At 36.4% G+C, this 22,431-nt stretch overlaps 1 protein-coding gene across 2 annotated transcripts in view; it reads right to left on the bottom strand.

The window, feature by feature from the left end:
• Qser1 (glutamine and serine rich 1) overlaps nucleotides 1–22,431 on the bottom strand; it is a 78,516-nt gene that overhangs the window by 30,550 nt on the left and 25,535 nt on the right. For both annotated transcript variants that reach the window (XM_046455606.2, XM_046455586.2), the window contains exons 2-4: nucleotides 17,101–17,213; nucleotides 16,580–16,741; nucleotides 9,698–13,390 (exon numbers count right to left, since the gene is read on the bottom strand). In XM_046455606.2, the coding sequence (XP_046311562.1) occupies nucleotides 9,698–13,390; nucleotides 16,580–16,730 (3,844 nt within the window). In that variant the 5' untranslated portion in view covers nucleotides 16,731–16,741; nucleotides 17,101–17,213. The remainder of the gene's footprint in view (nucleotides 1–9,697; nucleotides 13,391–16,579; nucleotides 16,742–17,100; nucleotides 17,214–22,431) is intronic.

The raw sequence follows: 22,431 nt of genomic DNA, 5'->3' as shown, positions 1-22,431 counted from the left end.
AAAACAATTTTAAGCTTTTTAAAAATTTAATCCCTGTGAGCAGTTATATAATTATTTTGTTTTTGTTTTGTTTCTAGGGTGTTTTTATTTTTTGCAGTATCGAAGATTGGGCCCAGGGTCTCATACATGCCAGGAAAATTCTCTTAACAATGGGCCACACCCCCAGCCCTTTCTTTCTTTTTTTCTTTTTAAGACAGAGTCTTGTTAAATTGCCAAAGGTGGCCTAGAAATTGGGATACTTCTGCCTCAGCCTCCTGGGTACTGGAATTATAGGCATGGCACTGTACCTGGCCACATGGCAGCAATGAAAAGCAAAAAGAGGTCATTAGTGGAGAAAGAACAGTTTTTTCAATAACTGGTTCAGGAAAACTTGAACTTCCAAGTATGAAATAGGTTAACTTCAACCCACATCTCAGGCCATGTCCAATACCAAATCAAAATGAATCACAGACCTAAACATTAATAAGATTCAAAACAAATCACCTCAAAATATGACTTTAGGAGACCAGAATAGGCATATAAATTATTTTGAGAAACTAGAGACCAAAGAAATTCTGAAAAGTAAATATTTTGATGAGAAATTTATGTATCAAAATGGAAAGGAAGTATCCTTCTCTGTACCAGGAAAAAAAAAAAAAGGATGACAAAGTTACTAGATATATTTAATCAATGGAAAAGACACAAACTCAAACCTGCAGAACAAGGGCTAGGGATATAGCTTAGCTGGTAGAGTGCTTGCCTTGCATGCACAAGGTCCTGGGTTCAATCCCTAGCAATACATACACACCGCAGAAAAAGCCTCACAAATAAGAAACTTGTTTAAAAGGGGCTTTTCTGACCATCTCTTTTTAATATGGCCTTTCTCCATACTGATTCAGAGAAAGATGATACTTAACCTGTGTTTAAATGCTTTCTTTTGAGATCCATTCTAGAGATTTGCTCATTTTGAGATAGGAATTTGGGGATACAGAGAAAGGGAAGCACCCAAGAACCACTGGAATGAAGCCTATACGCCTGAACCGTTGGAATGCCAAATAAGCAACCTGTAAGCAATCCAGCACACACCCTCGCCTGCACAAAGTAGCAAGATAAGAGGGCAATGTGCAAGCTCTAGAAAAACTGGCTTAAAATTGCTTAACTCCTCCCTGACTCCACCTGTCCAGTCCCTAACTACTGTCCCTCAGTAAATATTAACACCCAGACCAAAGTGTTGTTTCTTAATCCAGAGATAGTGCACATTCATCCTTGAAAGCATCTCTGGTCTTCTAAATCATCTCTTGTCTGTGCCTCTGACACGTTCTTAAATTATTTTCTGCACTGTCAAGAATCTCACTCATCCTGAGTTCAGGTCCTCCTTTCTGGGAATTCCTTGGACCTCCTCCAGAAATGATTTCTCTAGGCTTTTTTGGGGAACAAACATGAGGTATAATTGTTAATAAGTTTGTTTTTCTCTTGTTAACCTATCCTTTGCTACAGGCGCTAACAGCTAAAATCTATGAAATTTTCCTGTTGAAATATAAAATACTAAACTTGTAGGAAAAAAATTTTGTGACCATGGGCTTCGTATGATACAAAAAAAGCATAATTATAAAAAGAAAAATTGTTAAACTAGAGCTTATCATAACTTGAAACTTTTGCTAACAATGCCAAGAATGATGGCACACACCTGTAATATCAGTGACTCAGGAGGCTGAGGCAGGAGGATTCCAAGTTTGGTGTCAGCCTAAGCAACGTAGTGTCAAAATAATATAGAAAGGGCTGGGGATATACTTTGGTGGTAGAACACCCCTGGGTTCAATCCCCAGTACTGGACAAATCACAGAGAACTAGAAATGAGCCAGACTCCAAAACATATAAAGAATTCTCAAAACTCAAAATAAGAATAAAAAGACCAGCTGGGTGTGCTGCTTCACACCTGTAATCCCAGTGACTCAGGAGACTGGAGTAGTTTGAAGCTACTAGCCTCAGCAACCTTGCAAGACCCTGTCTAAAAATAAAAAATAAAAAAGACTGAGGAGTGTTGCTTAGTGGTAGAGTGATTGCCTACCACATGAACCTCAAATACCTGCTTTATGTTATGTCAAAGAAACCACATTATAAAGACTACATATTGTATGATTCCATTTATATGAGAAAACAATATGGAGAAAGAATAAATCAATGAATGTCTGAGGATGGGGGTAGGAGTGATTAAAAAGGCACAACATAAGAAAAGTTGGGGGTTGACTGTTATAAAACTATGTTTTTATCAAAATGCACAGAATTGTACATAAATTTTATAGTATGGAAACTTAAAAATACAGTATCCATGGTGATATTTGTAAAATGTAAAAATAAGAGAAAAGGGGTGGGGAGATTAGCTCTTATTAAGAATACTAAAACTGGGGCTGAGGTTTAGTTCAGTGGTGGTGTGCTTGTTTTACACTTATGAGGGACTGGGCTCAATTCTCAGCACCACATAAAAATAAATAAATAAATAAAGGTATTGTGTCCATCACAACTAAAGATATTAAAAAAAAAAAAACAACAACACTAAAACTAGGGGCTGGGATTGTGGCTCAGTGGAAGAGTGCTTGCCTAGCATGTGTGAGGCATTGGTTTTGATACTCAGCACCACATAAAAATAAATAAATAAAAATAAAGGTATAAAAAATACTACAACTAGTGCTTGTAGCTGTAGCACTTGCCTATCAGGCATTAGGACATGGGTTCAATACGCAGCAATAGTGTTGGGGGAAGCTAATTAATTTAACAAAACAAATACTAATTTTAAAAAATAATGGATGAGAGATTATTGGGAAACAAGACACCTAAAAAGTGACAAAAATTGCCCACATTCCCTACTGCTTCCTATTGAATACTAAGAAAACAATATATTTCACAACAGAGAGATCTGACAGTAAATACCTTAAGTAGAAATTGAATGTCGCCAACCTGACATGATATACCTCAGATACTAACATATGAAGGGTACAATATTACTACCAATGTTGTTGCCAGAAGCATTTATCCTAAACCCAAACTTCTATATCCAATTCTCAGTTATAGGAAATTCAGAAGACAAAGGAAAATGTTAAATGACAGGAGGAAATAATCAGAGAAATGTAGAATATGAGACATTCTTTAGGAAAACTCTTCTTGTGTATGTGTAGTATATTTGCGTGGGGCTAGGGAGTGTTACTTGAACCCAGGAGCTTAATGCCTTTGAGCTACAACCCCAGCCCTTTAAAAAAATTCTCTAAAGGCTGGGATTGTGGCTTAGCTGTAGAGCACTTGTCTAGCATGTGCAAGGCCCTGGGTTTGATCCTCAGCACCACATAAAAATAAATAAATAAAATAAAGATATCGTGTCAAACTATAACTAGAAAGTAAATATTTTAAAAAAATCTTTAAATTTGGAGACAGGGTCTTGCTAAGTGGCCCATGAAGGCCTTAAACTTGCAGTCATTGTGCCTCAGCCTCCCGAAATGATGGGATTATAGGCATGAGTCACTGGGTTGAACAAGAAAACTCTTCTTGATTCTTCAATAATTCAGTGTGGAGTCGGGTGCAGTGGTGCACACCTATAATCCTAGCAACCCAGGAGACTGAGGCAGGAGGATCACAAGTTTGAGGCCAGCCTCAGCAAGTTACCCAAATCCTATTTCAAATAATAGAAAGGGCTGGAGATGTAGCTCAGTGGAAGAATACACTCCCTGGATCCAAAAATAATAATAACAATAATAATGTGGGAGGTGGGGAAGCAGACTGTGCTATAGGCTAAAGAAAACTAAGGAGATACAACAATAAAATATGGTAGTGAACTCTGACTGGATCCTAAATCTGTCTCAAACATCTGTCACTGTTCTCTCCCCCTAGTCTTTAAAGCCTAAGGAGTAGAACGGCCCAAATGCTAGGGCAATGTAATAGCACTTGCAGTTTCTATACAGCTTGCTCAAACATCAAAAATAGTTCCTTATAAAACTATTAATTAAAAAAAAAATCCTGCCAGGGCTGGGGTTATGGCTCAGCGGTAGAGCTCCTGCCTTGCACATGTGAGGCACTGGGTTCAATTCTAAGCACCACATAAAAATAAATATTGTGTGCATCTTTAAAAAATATCTTAAAAACAATAACAACAAAAAACAAACAAAAAACACAATCCTTCCAAAATGCCTAATAGGATTTGACATACTGATTCTAAAGTTCTTTGATTAGAAAAATCTAATAATAGTGAAAAGAACCGTAAAAAGAAGTAACTGCAGAGGACTTAATGCACTGACATATTGTTGAAGAGAGAACAGACAACTAGATCAGTGGAAAAAGAATAAAGTTCAAAAATAGACCCCCAAGTGTGAGAATTTAGTTACCAAAAGTGATTTTTCAGACAAATAGGGGGAAATGGACTAGACAATAAATGTGTTTAAATAATTTAACATCCATTTTGGGGGAAAATGCTAAATCCTTACAATATCCCACAACCTCAAACAAATTTCATAGGCAAGGAGTTAAACAAAACAAAATTAAAACCTAAAGTTTTTAAAAACACTTCAAGAACCATAAAAAACAAACCAAAGGACTCCTGCATTTCATTTTTAAGCTTAAAACACATTTCAGCCAAATGCATTTTATTCACAGAGATACAGACAAACTGAAAGGAAACAACATTTTTGGTTTCACTATGTTCTTGAGCTCTGGGGTTTCAGTCACCTATGTCCTTAACAGTTTACTTTGCACTCCTAGAGCTCCTCCAGGAAGTCCAAGCTGAATGCTATTTAGTTGGACTCCACTCTGAAGAAATATATCATTTACTTTGAATGATATACTTAATTGTAACTAGAAATTGTAACCTCTAATATTCTGTTCCACTGGCTAGGTCATATTGTTCGGTATTTGACACAGATTCAGAAACATTTTAATAGTTGTGGAGACCAGGCTGTACCCTGCTCTGAGTCCATTTTATAAAGCAAGAGTTTGCCATGAGTTACTCCATTTTGAGTACAAGTGCCAAGGTAGAATGACTCTATACTGTTTGTACAAGTAAACCACCATCATCTGCATAGCACAATCATAAATCACAAACAGATAAATTAATCATGCTAATAAAAATGACCACCTGGAAACTTACTAAACTAAATCAGAAGCACATAGCTGTGTAAACATATTAAATTGATATCAGAAAAACGAGGCCCACAAGCCTACCAGAATCACCAGACATAATCCCCATACTGAAACCCATAGAGGAAGAAGCACCCTGTTTTAGTCAGCTTTTTTGTTATGATCAAAACACCAGACAAGAACAAGGTAGAGGAGACAAAGTTTATTAGGTGCTCATGGTTTCAGAGATCTCAGTTCATAGATGGCTGTCCAACATCATTGCTCTGGGCCTGTGTGGAGGAGGAAAGGAACTATAGACATGGCCACTAGAAAGAAGATTAGACAGAGCTCTGCTTACCAGGGACAAAATATATACTCCCACATGCATGCCCCCAGTCACCCACTTCCTCTAGCTACTCCCTACCTGCCCATATTTACTACCCAGTTAATCTATACATACATATATATATGTGTGTGTGCATGTATGTATAAAGTGTGATGTGTGACTCGAGTGTTATAGATATTAGTAATAGCTGGAATCAAAGAACTTGCGCTTGCTGGGTGCAGTAGCACATATCTGTAATCCTAGTGGCTTGGGAGGCTGAGGCAGGAAGATCAAGAATTCAAAGCCAGACTCAGCAACTTAGCAAGGCCCTAAGTAACTCAGCAAGACCCTGTCTCTAGATAAAATATAAAAAAGGCTGGGAATATGGCTCAGTTGTTAAGTATCCCTGGGTTCATTCAACCCCTGTGCCAACCACCCCTGCAAAAGAAAACCAAAACTTCCTGTGCTTATCCTGCTCATGGCTACCCAGTGACCCACAAGTACTCAATGAATTAAAACTGATGGAAGTGATATACCTTATGAATATGTTGGTAAATTCTGACATTGTAGAAAGATGCAAATATGTCAGGTCTACGTTAATGGCATAGCTCACACTTGATAGTTCTGCAAAAACTAGTTTTATACTGCAACTGGATTCAATTTGAAGAGAGTAGGGAACTGTGAAAACAGTGACCATTCCTAGTTCCAAAATTGAAGCAGATTTTCCCTTTCTTTTATATTCCATTTGTCAGTTTTTATTGTTGTTAAATTTGAAGTGCTAGAGATCCAATCCAAGGCCTCACATGGTAAGCCAGTGTTCTGGCACTGAACTACATTCCCAGCCCTCCACGTCATTTTAATGCAAATATAGAAATCAAAGTGTTATAGGACTGTGCTCCATCTTGCCTAAAAGAGGACAGGAGATAATTTAAATTAATCTTAGATAAGATTTCATAGTTTTGTTTTTCTTTTCATAATCCAGTGATTGATGTATATTTATTAATTTAATTCAGTACTGGGGATTGAACCCAGGGTTGCTTTACCACTGAACTATATCCCCAGTACTTTCTATTTTTTTTATTTTGAGATATATTCCTACCATCCCTGACCTCCCCCACCACTTTTTAAACTTCTTACTTTCCAAAGAATCATGGAATTTGGAGGACCACAGGCCCATAATACTCTGTGACTTCACTGAAACTGTCAAAATTCAGAATTCTAGTCACAAAATTTAAAAGAGCGAAATCGAGGAACATAACTTAACTCATACTCCACTTTTTCCCCCCAGAGCTGAGGACTGAACTCAGGGCCTCAAGCATGTTAGGCAAACTCTATTATCCCTGGCTTGCACCCCTATCCCTTTTTATTTCCTTTCAAGACAGTTGCCCAGGCTGGCCTCCAATTTGAGATCCTCCTGCCACCTGCCTCCAGATACTTGAGAAAGTGTAAGCCACCCTGCCTGGCTGTTACTTTTTAAATTTTGTTTTGGTACTGGAGACTGAACTCAGGGATTTGCACATGCTCAGTATGTGCTGTATCACGGAGTTACATACCCCCAGTCCTCACTTTTCTTTTAAATAACTTCATGCATTTAACAGCCATTTATTAAGCATCTACCATATTTCAGGCTTTCAAGGACAAAGATGAACATAGTATGATAACTAAAAAAGTGTCCTTTTCTGTACTAATGCTTTACATCTCTGAATCTTCTCAAAAACCCTAGCAGAGGCATAATGTATATTGTTATCTGTTATATTTTAGATTTGGAATGTCCCCCAAAGGCTTATGCATTAAAGGTTTGATCCTCAATGCAGCAATATTCAAAGGTAGGGCTTTAGGTAAGTAATTGAATCATGACAACTATGAACTCATGAATGGATTAACCCACTGATGGCTTCATAATTGAACCGACTATTGGGAGATAGTGAAGACCACTGGAGGTCATGCCCTATTGGAGGAAGGTCACTGGGGGCATGCTCTAGAAGACTGCATCTTATCCCTGGTGTCTGTGTGTCTGTCTCTTTATCTTCTTTTCCTTTCCTTCTTTGCTTCCTGGATGTCATAAGGTGAGCAACTCTGTTCCACCATGATGGTTATTCTACCTCACCATAGGCCATAGCAATGAAGCCTGCTCACCATGGACTGAAACCATAAACCAAAACACATCTCTCCTCCTGTAAGTTTTTCTCTTAGGCATTTTGTCACAGCAACAAAGTGCTGACTAACACAGTCAGCTGTTTACAGATAAGGAAATGTCCCCATTTTACAGATAAGGAATATGTCTGAAGTTACATAGAATTAATTTAAACCTCAGGTGATTTAACTCCAAAGCTCAAATTCTTAACTATAACCCTTTGCTGGCCTAAAGGAACACATACTTATAATGAATTATCTGCTGGACTGAAAAATGGAGAAAAAAATAGTGTAAGTAAAAATATGTTCAAAGGTTCACAATTGTATAAGAGGTTCAGATATCCAAGATCTTGTATCCAAGACATAAGAATCAGTTATCATAGAAGAAGGATTCTGGAAGAGCAAGACAGTAAAACACAGAAAAAGGAAAACCTGTCTGTCACCTCTCATCATTGTATTTTCCTATGAAATGCAAAGGAATGTTTCAAAGCATAAGTAATAATTAACTTTCCTTTTTTGAGAGCTTATTTGGAGGTTCTAGCAAGAGAGTACAGCCACTTGTATCCCTTGACTGAAGAACAGTCCTCTATAGGGGAAGGTTGTCCTCTTCAACCAAGTGCACAGCTTCAGGAGGGATGCACACAGAGCAGTGAGGTAGAAAGGGGACACTCACTTAGCCAGTCAGATCATTCAAATCAACTCTAGCAATCAATGGTGTGACAGATGTCACAACCAAATTGCCCTCACATCCTCAAATTAAAAAATTCCTTTTTTATAAAGATAAATCTGACAACAATGTGGAGGATGGATTGATATAGAGACTGGTGAAAAATACCTAATTAGAAGTCTGTTGCAATAGCTCAAGTGAAATGCTGAGTTCTTGTAGATGAAGCAACAGAGATGGTAAAGAGAGACCTGATAGTGAGGATTGAGTTGATGGGGATGGTTATAATTAAAAATTTAATCATGGTCATCTGGAAGAAACTAGTTTTAGATTCATGTTTTAGATCAGAGACTACTAAAGGTTTGTTCTAGAAACAAAAAAAGGAAATATAATAATAATGGCAAAGCAGTCTGAATTGGGAAAGAAGTTATAAGTTTACTAGGATGCCCATATCCATAGTAATTTCTTTGAATCTAAAACTGACTTTCTATTATGCTAATTTCCTTGTTTAATAAAATGAGAATTCTTTAGAAATGTATGTATTATCAAACACCTGTGCTAATAGATTATTTGGATTATCAGCTGTTTCACATCAATCTAGCAGTCACAACTGGTCCCAAGTCTGGAAGGAAGTTGAGAAGTACATTATGAAACAGAGATTAAGTCTTAAAGCACAACTCTGATTATATAAAAGAATTCAGCAGGAATGCAGACAAATCTGGGTTCAGATTCCATGTTCTCATTTATTCAGTCATACCATCTGTATATCAGAAGTAATGATGCACATCTAATAACTATATTATAAGTAATTTTTTTTTTTTGGTGGTGCTGGGGAATCAAACCAAGGGCCTTGTGCATGCAAGGCAAGCACGCTACCAACTAAGCTATATCTCCACTCCTGTTATAAATATTTTTTTCTTGGAATCCTCCTTAAAATAGTAACTTTTACACTTACCTGTCAATTATTTGCAGAAAGACAGTGCTTCTTAAAACATTTCCTCTATTAATCATAGAATAAAGTGAAACACATACCCAAAGATTTGATATATGATTTGAGGCTAGTAGAAAATTGTAAAGTTTTATTTTAATTAGATCAGTAATGTGCATGCTGCACACAACCGTATTTAAAAGTAAAATGCCAATCTTCAGGTAAAATTGGCATATCAAGAAAATACGCCAGGTTTACACAACAGGGCCCCCAATACCATACCTCATATCTAAAAGCTACCTTAAAATGTCTCAGATTAGAAGTCTAGATAGCATGCTGTGTGTTAAGCTATCTGTGGCAAAAAGCCAAGAAAAATCAGAACTACTCAACCTAAAACAAAAACTCTCCTAGGCAGGGCAAATGCTAAATGTTTAGGCATTATGTTCTGAAAATTTATTTTGCAAACGTGCTTTAAGCTAAAAACAAAACAAAACAAAAAAATGTAAATGGTAGGTTATAGCTAGAAAAATAATAGTAGAAAGTCTTAACTGTGAATTATTTAAAACTTTACCTGTTTTCTTCTTTTTATCAGAATCTGCATCCAAAGCAGTTAAGGGAGTAGAGATGTTTTTATAAACATCATGACTGCATACAGCAGGATCTTCTTCATCAGAAGAAAATGAAGATAAATGCTCCAAGTTTTTAAGTTTGTTGCCAGCTTTTTCTGATGGACTATTATTGCCTCCAGTTTCAGACGCTAAAGGTGTGGGTGTTGTAGATGAAGTTTTTGGAAGTGGTGGGGGACAAAACGTACGAACAATCTGGGTTCCTGGTCGTCTGGTCCTGTTAGGCATTCGGACAGCAAGAGTAGAAAACTGTTGCTTGGGTCCAGATTTCAGAAAATCTAAGAAAGAAGCAATAAATCCTGTTTTGACTTCTGGTTGTTTTTCCTCTACTTCTTTGATCTTCTGTCTCATTTTTTCTTGATGCTGATAACCATCATGGCAGCTTTCTGAGGAAGGAGGAGTATAGGGTAAATATATATCTGTTCCCATGGGATTCTGGCGTTTGCCTTGGGAAGGTCTTTTCAGATGTTTCTGATTATTGTTGTCTTCATCTTTAATTTGTCCTTTTCCTTTAGCTTTTTTCTTTGGAAGGTTAAAATGTATTAGATCTTGGTTTTCTTCTTCAATCTTGACACTGATTGCATCCCCAGGTTGGGCCATGGCCAACAGTGCAAGTGCACTTCTAGTGGGGTTCATTGACACATTACTATCATCAGCACCTAAAGTAAATTCACTCTCTGATGTAGCACTTTCTCCACTTATGCTTCTACTACTAGAAACAAACTCTTGGTTTCTGTTATTATTTAATGTATTATCAATGGGAACTTCACTGTCTTCTTCAGATTCATTACTGGTAGTAGACTGTTTCTTGAATGGGCCAGAGTTTTGTTCCTGGACTTCATGACTTGGTCCAACTACTGCTGAAGTTACTTTAGTTGATATATTTTGACCAGGTGTTTCAACATGCTGTTGATCAAGAGTCATTTTTGACTGAAGGGTAGGTATGGATGAAAGGTTTACAGTAACCTGATTTCCATTTAAAGAAATATCATCTATATTCTGTGGCTTTCCTACTGTAGCTGTTATAGAGTTAAAATCTGAGGTCACATGCCTGACATCTAATGCTGGCTGAAAATGAGATTTAGAATCACCACCTTCAACAGCTTGTATGCTTTCATTTGAAGCTGACTTGGGAAAATCAGAAGGTGTAACTCCACAAGCTGCTGCTGTAGCTGCTAAGATATCATCTACATTTGATAAAATATTTCTTTCATCACTGAGAAGCATTGCCTCTGGAAAACATATTGATCCAAGAGAAACAAACTGGTTCTTTGAATCATGTTGATTTGTTTCACTGAAATGACCCTTTGTTGGAAGATGTTGTAATGGTTTTGAGGATTCAGAGAGGTCCATTTTCATAATTTCAGGATTTTGAGGATGGATCTGCTGTTGAGAATGATCACCATTGCTCTGAATAATATGACCATCCAATTGAAGGAAAGGATTCACTACTTGTTGAGGACTTTGGACACGCTGAACTTGTAAAGACGCCTTTACTTGTCCTAAACCTGCCTGTAGTATTGACTGTTGAAGAATCTGTAAATCACAGGCAGAATCTAAAAGAAGCTGTGTATTAGGAAGAGATGTCTGGTGGCCATGTCCTAAAGCATGATTTGGAATTTGAATCTGAGATGCATTAATTATTTGATCATGCTGTTCCTGGACCTTGGCTTCATGAACCTTATGTATAAGAGAATGCTGTTGGCTTAGGTCTTTAGCATTTAACCTTATTTGTGGAGTCTGCATTAAATCAGTTTTTTTAAGATCAAGGGTTGCTCCATTATTGGCTTGGCCAATTTGTTGGTTAAGTTGTGTCACTGAACCAACCAAGTTTTCTTCTTTTTTTGACCCTTGTGGAGTAATCCCAACAACTTGATCTTCAAGATGGGAATTACTTCTGATCACACTCTGAGAATATCTGTCATCTGCCTTTGACACTTTATAAGTTGATTCTTGAGCACTGATTTCCCCATCAGATAGCCTTGAGGTTGATGTCTCTAAAGACGACTGTGGCTGCAATGCCTGTAACTCTTGAATTGGAAAATCATCTTCTTGCTTTGAAGATGTATAGACATTTGAGTCAAGTTTTCTTTCAGCATAAGACTTTGGATCTGGGGAAGGTATGTTATTCTGTAACGTCTGACAATGAGTAGAGGATGCAAAAGATGATGACTGGATTGCAGGCAAAAACTTCTGGGACTGGGAAGATGATGAATCTTGAGTCTGAGCATTTTGAGAAGAATGCATGGAAATATAATTCTGGGTTGAGCTAGAGTCTGGCAATTTCTGAGCCCGTGAGGCAGAAGAATAAGAAAGAGAAGGGGCTGTCAATGTCAGGGACTGCCCTGAAGCATAGCTTTCTGAAGGACTAACAACTGACAACACTTGTGATTGAGATGAATAACTAACCTGGGTCTGGCTAACTGGTGATAAACCCTGAGAGTGACTAGATGAATAACTTTGAGACTGACTGACTGAAGATAGATCTCTTGTATGATCAGGGTAATTCTCATTTGTAACTGAAGTTAATACTTCTTGTTGATTGGATGAATAACTGAGTGTCTGACTTTCAGAAGTTAAAGGCCGAGAAGACCCAGAAAAAGTCAATGTTTTATACAAGGATGGCAATTTCTCCACTTTGCTGGACCTATAAACCTGTGAATGAACAATAGATGGCACATTGTGTGGCTGTACTAAACCATAATTTTGGGACTGACTAACTGATAACAGGCTTGGTAGCTGTGCTGTAGAATAAATCTGTGCTTGACCTGATATTACAGAACTCTGGTTATGCAAAGGTTTGGCATAGGTTAGTGTTTGTACAGGAGGAATTATACTTTGAGGTTTTGGGATCTTAGTTGATATTAGTGGTTGTTTTGTAGAACAGCTGTTTATTTTTGTAGTAGGAGCAGCATACCCTGATGATGGAATTGCAGATGAGTAAGACTGAGCAAGTTCCACTGAAACCTGTGGGGTCTTGGGTTGCAATCCTCCATTGCTCACCTGAGGAGAATCTCCAATTGGGCTACAGGATAAGGATGACTGCCTGGTTGTTTCCTGAAAGCTAACTACACTTGTATTTGATAGATAACTATGTAAGGAATGCTGTGAACCAGTCAGTTGTGACTGAATAGACTGGGTACCTGAAGGCCGCTGATGGTGTTTAATAACACTACATTCTCGAAGAAGAGCTCTTTCAATGGAAGCAGTAGAATTAGTGAAAAGGGTTGAACTGTAGGCTTGAGGAGTCTGCTGGGCTCCCCCAAGTGCTGAAGGCAACAAACTAAATTGAGGTTGTAAAAGATGGGGTGCAGACTCTTGAGCTGAACGATATGTTGAAGACTGAGGTGGTATGCTGTTACTTAATGCAGAACTGCCCAGGCGCTCAAATGCCAAAGCAGTTGGAAGAGTTCCCTGGGAAGTCTTAATTTGTAGCAAAGGGTCATGAGGATTTAAAATTCCATTTGATGTAGTGTTAAAAGTTGAATCCTGAAGCACCAAAGGTGAGGAGGTGGCAAAGTTTCTATTGCTAAAGGTGGTAGGATGCTGATAAGCAGAAGGGGCAGATGGTGGAAGAGTTCCAGTGGTTGGCAAAGGTCCAGTAACAAACAGCTCAGTTGCTGCTGAGGAATGCATACCTATGAAGAGAAAGCAAAAAGATTATTATGCAGTTATAGAACAAATAAATAAATGCTTTCATTGAAGTGAATTATGTAACCCTCAATTCATCAAAGTACTGTAAGGTTGGGCTGGGGTTGTGGTTCAGTGTTACAGTACTCGTCTCGCACATGTGAGGACCTGGGTTTGATCCTCAGCATCACATAAATAAATAAAATAAAGGTATTGGGCCACTTACAACTAAATAAAATATTTTTTAAAAAGTACTGTAAGGTTAAAAGCCTCATAAGTCAGTTCTCTATGTAAATATTGAAAATTATATTTCAAAGTAGCTCTCTTTCTTAAAACAAAAATAATTTTATAAAGGTATCAGTAATTCATATCTTTATTGTAACAGAATACAGTTGGACATGGCCATATTAAAATTAAGAAAACTGGGGCTGGGACTAGGGCTGGGGCTGGGGCTCAGCGGTAACGCACTTGCCTGGCACGTGTAAGGCACTGGGTTTGATTCTCAGCACCGCATATAAATAAATGAAATAAACATCTATCAACAACTAAAAAAAAAAAATTAAGAAACCAGTAAAAATGTATGTAATCAATAGTGATTAATTTACCTTAAGTTCCCAATGCAAAATACCAATAAGGTAAAATATACAAAACAATAAAAGTGAAAATCAACAGTAAACTGCCTATATCCAACATGATAAATCAATCTAAAAATAATAGTGAAGTTAACATCGAAAAGGTTTTTTTACCAAAATATATTCATTTTGAAAATCTCTCTCATTTCAAGGTTGACTTCCTATATAACAATAGACTTCCCAATAACAATAAATGAATAATTATTATGCAAGACTGATCAGAAATTAATTATGTCAGTAGGCTGTTAACATACCTGGACAGCATTCTAGCCACACACAACAAAAGTATACAACTTTTTTTAAAAAAAATATTTTGTTTTAGTTGTAGTTGGATACAATACCTTTATTTATTTATTTTTTTATGTGGTACTGAGGATTGAACCCAGTGTGTCGTACGTGCTAGGCGAGTGCACTACTGCTGAGCCATAATCCCATCCCCTAAAACTTTTTTTTTTCCTAAATTTCTTTTTTTTTAGTTGCTGATATAACTTTTGTCCTCACACATACTAGGCAAGTGCTCTACCACTGAGCTACAACCCTAGCCCTAATATACATACCCTTTTGATCCCAAAGTTCCACTTCTAGAAAATTATTCCATAGGAATAACTAGACACAAAGAGATTTGTACAAGCTATGTACTATAGTTCTTACAATTATAAGTACAAACAACCAAAACACATACAAAAACTTATGGCATATCCTAACAATAAATATTGATTAGGTAGAAATATATGTTTTGACACAGAAAAATAGTCAAGAAGAATAAATACCAAGCTATTACTTCCTCTCTAAAAAAAGTGGAACTATGTGGCATGAACTAAGAAAGTTGAGGCAGGAGGCTCAAAAACTACCTGGCCAACTAAGCAACACCCTATCTCAAAATAAAATTAAAAATAAAGAAAAAAGGGGGGAGGTCAGGGCTTCAATCCCTGTCCACCAACTTTCTCCCCCAAAAAAAGGGAAGAAAGGAAGGAAGCAAATTATTTCTGGAAGGAAAAACTGAAGCTATGGTTTTAAAATACTGTTCTATCTTATACTAATCATTAACGATCTCTTTAGAAGCAGGGGGAAAATGTTGCTAGAAATGGTAAGAAGCTCTATTAATGGGATTTATATCAGAATGAGTTATTACTAAAAATATCTTCTCAGGGTTGGTGGTATAGCTCAGTGGTAAAGCACTTGCCTATCATGGACACAGCACTGAGTTCAACACTCAACACAATAAACAAAATCCTTAAATATGCTGACATTTCTTCTTTAAAACAAACAGCCTCTCCCAAGAAATTTCATGTCATTCTACAAAAAATAAAAATATACAGTAATTTTTAAAATGTTGAAAATTTAAATTGAAAAATCAAATAAAGAAAAAGTTCATATGGGCCTTATAATTATTGTTAAAAATGAGTATAATAAGCTGGGCACAATGACACATGCCTGTAATTCTAGTGACTCGGGAGGCTAAGGCAGGAGGAACTCAAATTGGAGGCCAGCCTGGGAAACTTACTTAAGACCCTTAGCAACCTAGTAAGACCCTGCCTCAAAAGAAAACACAGTAGTAAAGCGCCCCTGGATTTAAACCCCACTATCAAAAAAGAAATGAAAGAAGGAAGGAGAAAGAGAGGAAGAGGGAGAGCAGAAGGGAGGAAATGAGGAGGGAAGGAAATGAGTGTAACATAATATCAACTGTAATGCTTTTGAATTTTTTTTAAGGTGCTGGGATTGAGCCCAGGGCTTCAAGCATGCTAAGCAAGTGATCTTAACACTAAGCTACAACCTTACTCCCAAACTTGTAGTGTTTTTATTAAGTGATGATTTGATCTCTTTGATCAAGGATAATTTTATAGAATACTAAAAATGAAATGGTCATAAGATTATTATTTTACTGCAATACATACCCAGCCAGAAGACATTAAAAAAACTGAAATTTAATTTTTGCTCCTTCCAAACGAACAAGTATTTAAACTGCCAAATACAAACTTTACATCTGAGTTTATCTTTAATGATTACCAACCCTGGCCTGGGGTTGTGGCTCCGTGGTAGAGTGCTTGCCTAGCATGTGTGAGGCACTGGGTTCAATCCTCAGCACCACATAAAAATAAATTAAATAATAAAATGGAAGTTTTTTTTTTTTTTTTTTTTTTAAAGTTAGTCCCAGGAATCCTTAAAAAAAAAAAAAAAAAAAAAAAAAACCAGAAAATGATTACCAACCCTTCAATATGAACTTGCTAGTTTTCAGAATGCTAAAACTGAATTTCTGTTTACAAATTCTTGAATTTTATCTACCTTAAAATTATTAAAAAAAAAAAAAAAAGAAAGAAAAAAATTCCATTTTAAAGCCTTTGGAATTCACTCTCAGGCACACTACCATAATGATAGGGCCACAGAAGTGTATTTTTTTTTTAAGTTGTTGATGGACCTTTATTTTATTTATTTGTATGTGGTGCTGAGAATCGAAGCCAGTGCCTCATGCATGCCAGGCATGTGTGCTACCACTGAGCCACAACCCCAGCCCCAAGAAGTGTATTTTTGACCAGTAATTTTTAGAAGACTTCAAAAAAGAATCACCTGTCTGCCAGGATGGAGCCCTGAATTGTGGTAAAAGAGTAGTTCCTGAAGAAGCAGCCTGAGCAGTTCGGGACTCAGCAGTAGAGAGAAAATTCATCACGGAAGATTCCTTAGTGTTAGTGCTGGCACTGTTCAAGCTAGTATCAAACATTCCCGAAAGACCTACAAATGAAGGATAAAATATATCTCAAGGTAAAAATAAATACTTTAAATAAAATTATTTCCCTACTCTATTTCTGAAAATTGAGGTAAAATAATTCTATAATCCTAAACTGTTTTATTTTCAAATAGAAAGCAAGTATTAATTTGACCAAGCATATTCATAACTTAAAATCCCTAAAGATGCATAAAAGATGTCTCAATCTATTAATTACAAAGCTTTTAATGTCATTTTCATTTTAACATTTCCCCTGATATTTCCTTTACACATTATATTTATAACCCAAAAGATGAAAATTGATTTTTTTCTTATTTACTAAATGTATACAGATTCATAGTATATTTCACAATAGAACTGTTACCAGTTGGTTGAGGTGTGGAGGCATATCCAGGAATCTGATGAGAGGCTACAAATGTCTGTCTCTGAAGGAGATCTGTTTCAGACTCTGAGGGATGTCCTTCTTCATAACTTAAACTAGAGGATATTAAAAATCAGTAACCATACAATGGATTCCACTGTTATGTATAATTATAATGCACCAGTAAAGTAATCAATAACCAAAGACACAGAGTCCAAACCATATCATCAACAAATTTCTAGAAAAACCATTAAAAGTCATAAAAGTTGGCCAGGAGTGGTGGTGTACACCTATAAGCTTGGACTTGGAAGGCTGAAGGAAGAAGATTGCAAGTTGGAAGCCAGCCATTAGTGAGAACCTGTCTCAAAATTTAAAAAAAGAAAGAAGGAGTGGGTTGGGGATGTAGCTCAGTGGTAAAGTGTTCCTGGGGTCAACTCCCGGTGTCCCCCCCGCCCCCGCAAAAAAACAGTAAACGTTGTCTCAACCAAGAAGCACCTGGAAGTAGCAAATAAAAAACAAAAACAGTAGAAATCTTTGACCAAATTCTAACCTGCAGATAAGTACATCAAATATAATTTAACAATACTGTCACAAAGAAAAATTAATTGAAAATTTACTACACAGAAGAATGATGCATACATTTTCCTTAATTCAACTTTACCTTGAACAGTCTTTACTAGCAGAGATAACATGACATAGTACAAAGAACATCCTGGAAACCAGGAGAGCCTAATTTACTGTCCAAACCTCTGGATTATAGTGTGATATATATATAAGTGACTCAATTACTGTCATACTAATTTCCTCATATATATGAAGAAAAAAAACCAAATTATCTCAAAAGCCTCTTCAGTTCTAAAATTCTATGGAACATCGGATAGTTCAAATAAATAATTAGTATTATTTCCTAATAACTCACCTAAAAAATTGAACTCAAACATTCTGAGAGCAATTCAGAACAAGATTTTTCCTCTTTTGATTTTTACTTTGAACATTTTAAAACAAAATTCAAAACTATACAATGTGATGCCCATATTCCCAAAATGAAAATTTGGCAATTGTTTACATTTTGTCTCTTATACACAGACACATACATGGTGGTTTTTTGTTTGTTTTTTTCCCTCTCTCTAAACCATTTGCTACTCATTTCTAGTGAAATTTGTAATTCTTTTTTTTTTTTAACAACAACAACTACAACAAAAATCCAATACTTATTTTCAAATCACCCCTACCATTTTATCGGCTATTCAAATTATCCTAGCTATCATACTGCATATTCAGGCAAAAGTAACACACATATTATGGTTTTATTCTGTCAGCCAACAAACAGAGCCTTAAAGCAACGATACTATAGGAGCAAAGAGCACACTTACTACTCAAATTCAGTCTCTAATATTCTCTGAGAAAAAGGATCTGGGGCTCCTTGGAGAAATGAAAAGTGAAGGCCATTGAGAAGTCCATTGCTCCACCTTTTCCGGATGATTCCCATCTTACCCCAGGTAAAGCCAAACTTCTTTCTTTGACTCTCAATGCACTAAATGATCTATCTGCTGCCCTCTTACACCTCTGTATCTCCTATTTTATTATTTTTTACTTACCCTGTTTTTCTGAGATGGGCATTGCAATATGTTGTTGTCCAAATTGGCCTCAAACTCCTAAGCTCAAGTGATCCTCCTAACCTCTGCCTTTCCGGTGGCTCAAATTATAGGTGTGCCAACAAACCTCAGTTTTTGATTCCAGCCACATAGGTGTGTCTCATCCTTCAAACTCAAAGGTGGTTCACTACCTCATTTTCCTTCAGGTCTCTGCTCAAACTTGACCTGACCCACCTCATATAAAATAACATCGATCTTTCTTCTATCTTCTTTTTCCACATTCCCTAAACCCTCTTTTATTTTTTCTCAACATACTATATACTTACTAGTTTTTCTCAACATACTATATACTTACTAGTTTGCTTATTATTCACTAAAATGTAAATTCCACGAGGAAAAGGTCTTTGCTTTGTTTAATGCTACATCTCCAGCACAAAGGATAGTATTTGACACTTAGTAGGTACTCAAAAATAATTAAAATCTATGTTCAGTTTTAGAAAAGAAATCATCTTTGAGTTCAATCATCTCTCAAACGTTCACTGAGTGTCTAATCAATTACCAAGAATCCTACTAAGGGCTGGGGACTCAAAAATAAAAGATTGTAAGTAGGTCAGTCCATGATAATAAAAATATTAATAACTCAAGACTTGTATTAATTTTAAGTACTGCCTGAAGGTTTTCAACCCAGGTTAAAACCTACCTTAGCCATTATCCGATGGGTTTATTTCTGGAACCCAAATTAAAAATTCTACACCAAGAAAGAGAGCAACACAAGAGATGCTGTTTAGAGAACCCTCAGCAATTCCTTTTGTCCATTCTTTTGGTATGAAGGATTAAACCCAGGGTGTTCTACCAATGAGTTACATCACCAGCTCTATTTTGCAGTACTGAGACTGAAATTTAGAGGCATTCTACCACTGAATAACATCCTCAGTTCCCCAGTGCCCTGCCTTTTTATTTTTTTATTATTATTTTTAAAAATATTTATTTTTTAATTGTAGTTGGACACAATACCTTTATTTATTTATTTTTATGTGGTGGTTAGGATCAAACCCAGGGCCTTGCACGTGCTAGGTGATCGCTCTACGGCTGAGCCACAATCCCAGCCCCTGCCCTGCCTTTTTAAAAATTCTGAGACAGAATTTTACCTAAATTGCTGAGGCTGGCCTCAAACTCGCAATCCTCTTGCCTCAGCCTTCCCAGGCTGGAATTATAGGCTTGCACTAACACACTTGGCCTCTCTCAACAATTTTATAAGATATGATGTTTTGGGGCTGGAGATATAGTTCAGTGGTAGAGCTCTGGGTTCTACCACTGCAGGGTGTATGTGTGGAATACATACATATATAGAGAGAGATTTTAAAAAATTATTATATGGTATATGGAGATGGGCCAGCTGTGGGATATTGAATAATACATGACAAAAGACATATTAATAAACTGCCTTCTCGTTTGATAGAGTTGCATTGTTTGTGAAAAATTACAAATGATCACTAAAGTTGGATGACTATAATTTTTGTTGATACATAACTCATATAACATATAATTGGCTACTTAAAAATATATAGCTCAGTAGTATTTAGTATACATACATTCATATGTTTATATATGAATGATATGGTGGGTCAATTTATCTGTAAGTACAATGGAAGAAAGATTATTTGTGATATAAAATTTGGTTTCAGTAAAGCAACAACAGTCTACTGAATCAAGAAAACCAATTAAAATCCCAAGCTTCTCTTATAAAGTTGAACACAGTTACCATACGGCCTAGCAATTTCACTCCTGGAGAACTGAAACAAATGTTCACACAAAAACTTGTACATGAATGTTCATAGTAGGTAGAGCTGGAGTTATATAGCTCAGTGGTAGAGGGCTTGACTAGCATGTGTAAGGCCCAGGGAGCAATTCCCAGCACTGCCAAGAACAAAGAGTCAAAATATAGAAATAATCCATATAACCAACAATTGATAAATGGGTAAACAAAACGTGATATTGCCATACAATAGAGTATTATTCAACCACTGAAAGGAATAAATACTGATAGCCACTACAAATTAACAAGCCTGGAAAATATTATACAAGTGAAAGAAATCAAACACGGAAGATCACATATAATTCCATTTATATGAAATGTCCTGGATAAGCAAACCCATGGAGACAGAGTTACTGAGACTGCCTGGAACTGGAGATAGGGGAGAAATAGGAAGAGGATGCTGATAGGTATGTTTCTTTATGAGGCAAAGAAACTGCTTCAGAATTGGATAGTAGTGATAGATGCACAACCTTGTGAATATCCTAAATACTACTGAGCTATACAGTTTTAAGTAGCCAATTATATGGTATATGTTATGTATCAACAAAAACTATAGTCTTCCAACTTTAGGGATCATTGGTAATTTTTCACGAACTATGCAACATATCAAACAAGAAGGCAGTTTATTAATATGTCTTTTGTCATGTATTATTCAATCTTCCACAGCTGACCCATTTCCATATACCATACAATAATTTTTTAAAATCTATACATAGGGTCCTGGGGGTTTGGCTCAGTGGTAGAGCCCTTGCCTAGCATGTGCAACTTCCTGGGTTCAATCAAACAACACAGCAAAAGACAATGAAAAAAGGTCTGGGGATGCAGCCCAGTGAGAGTGCTTGCCTAACACACAGGAGGGTCCTGAGTTTGATCCCCAGCATTGCTTCCCAAAAAATATCTGTATATAATGCTTATGGTTTTAAAATAGATTTCAGAAGGTTTAACCATTGAAATAATCTGATATTCATTGTTTGTTGAGGTTGTTTATTTTTTAAACAAAAGTTAGATTTTTTTTCCTTAATTCTGCTAGGAAAAACATGCCTCAAACATGTTTTTTGTTTCTAATTCCTTAAACCAGTACAAATGATGTCTTTTGAATAAATGTATATTTATTTAAGATAGGAAGATCTATGAGCCACAGTAGATCCTAACACCCAAGACCTGAAAGGCCTGACTGAATGGTGGTTGGGGGTGGGAAACTTTTACCATCCCCCTACAAGCTGTAAACATTACCTGAGCTGAGGCCTAGAGAGCAGGAATGAGCTAAGAAATATGCCTCAATCTTCTTATTCCCAGCCTAGCATAAAAATTTCAATCTTCCTTCCTCTTCTTATATATTCGTAAGTGGGTTATGGACTCAATCTTAAGGATAAGGAGGGTCAGAATTTTGCAGGAGAAAGTATCATCTCCCTTCAATTGGATATTTTTTTAACCTTTTCCTCAAAATCAAAATAAACAAAACCAGATTATTTAGTTACCACTTTCTACTTTGTTTAAGTATGAAAATCTTTTCCTTAGCATTTTCATTTAACCCACATGGTTCCAGTTGTAGAACACCCACAAAAGTTTAAATACAGTATACAATATATAACTATGATATGTAATATAATACAAAGATTATAATTTTAATAATTACAATAATGACATTGATAATATTAATTAATTATATATAAGCTCTAGATTATGCTTCCCAACGTATTTTAATATGCCTGTGTCAATTTTGTTGAAATATTCACAGAACTGAAAACTTGGAACTTAATGGGCTAATTTACTTTAATAAAAAATAAGATTTTTTTTTTTTTTTTGGTACTGGGGATTGAATCCAGAAGCACTTTACCACTGAGCTACACACCCAGCCCTTTTTATTTTGAGACAGGGTCTTGTTAAGCTGCTTAGGGCCTCATTAAACTGCTGACGCTGGCC

The sequence above is a fragment of the Marmota monax genome, unplaced genomic scaffold, assembly GCF_021218885.2.
Source record: "Marmota monax isolate L192 unplaced genomic scaffold, Marmota_monax_Labrador192_F-V1.1 WCK01_AAM20220418_F8-fsc00047, whole genome shotgun sequence".
NCBI lineage: Eukaryota > Metazoa > Chordata > Mammalia > Rodentia > Sciuridae > Marmota > Marmota monax.
The sequence above is the reverse complement of the archived record's forward strand: the minus strand, read 5'-3'. Positions and strand labels throughout refer to the sequence as shown.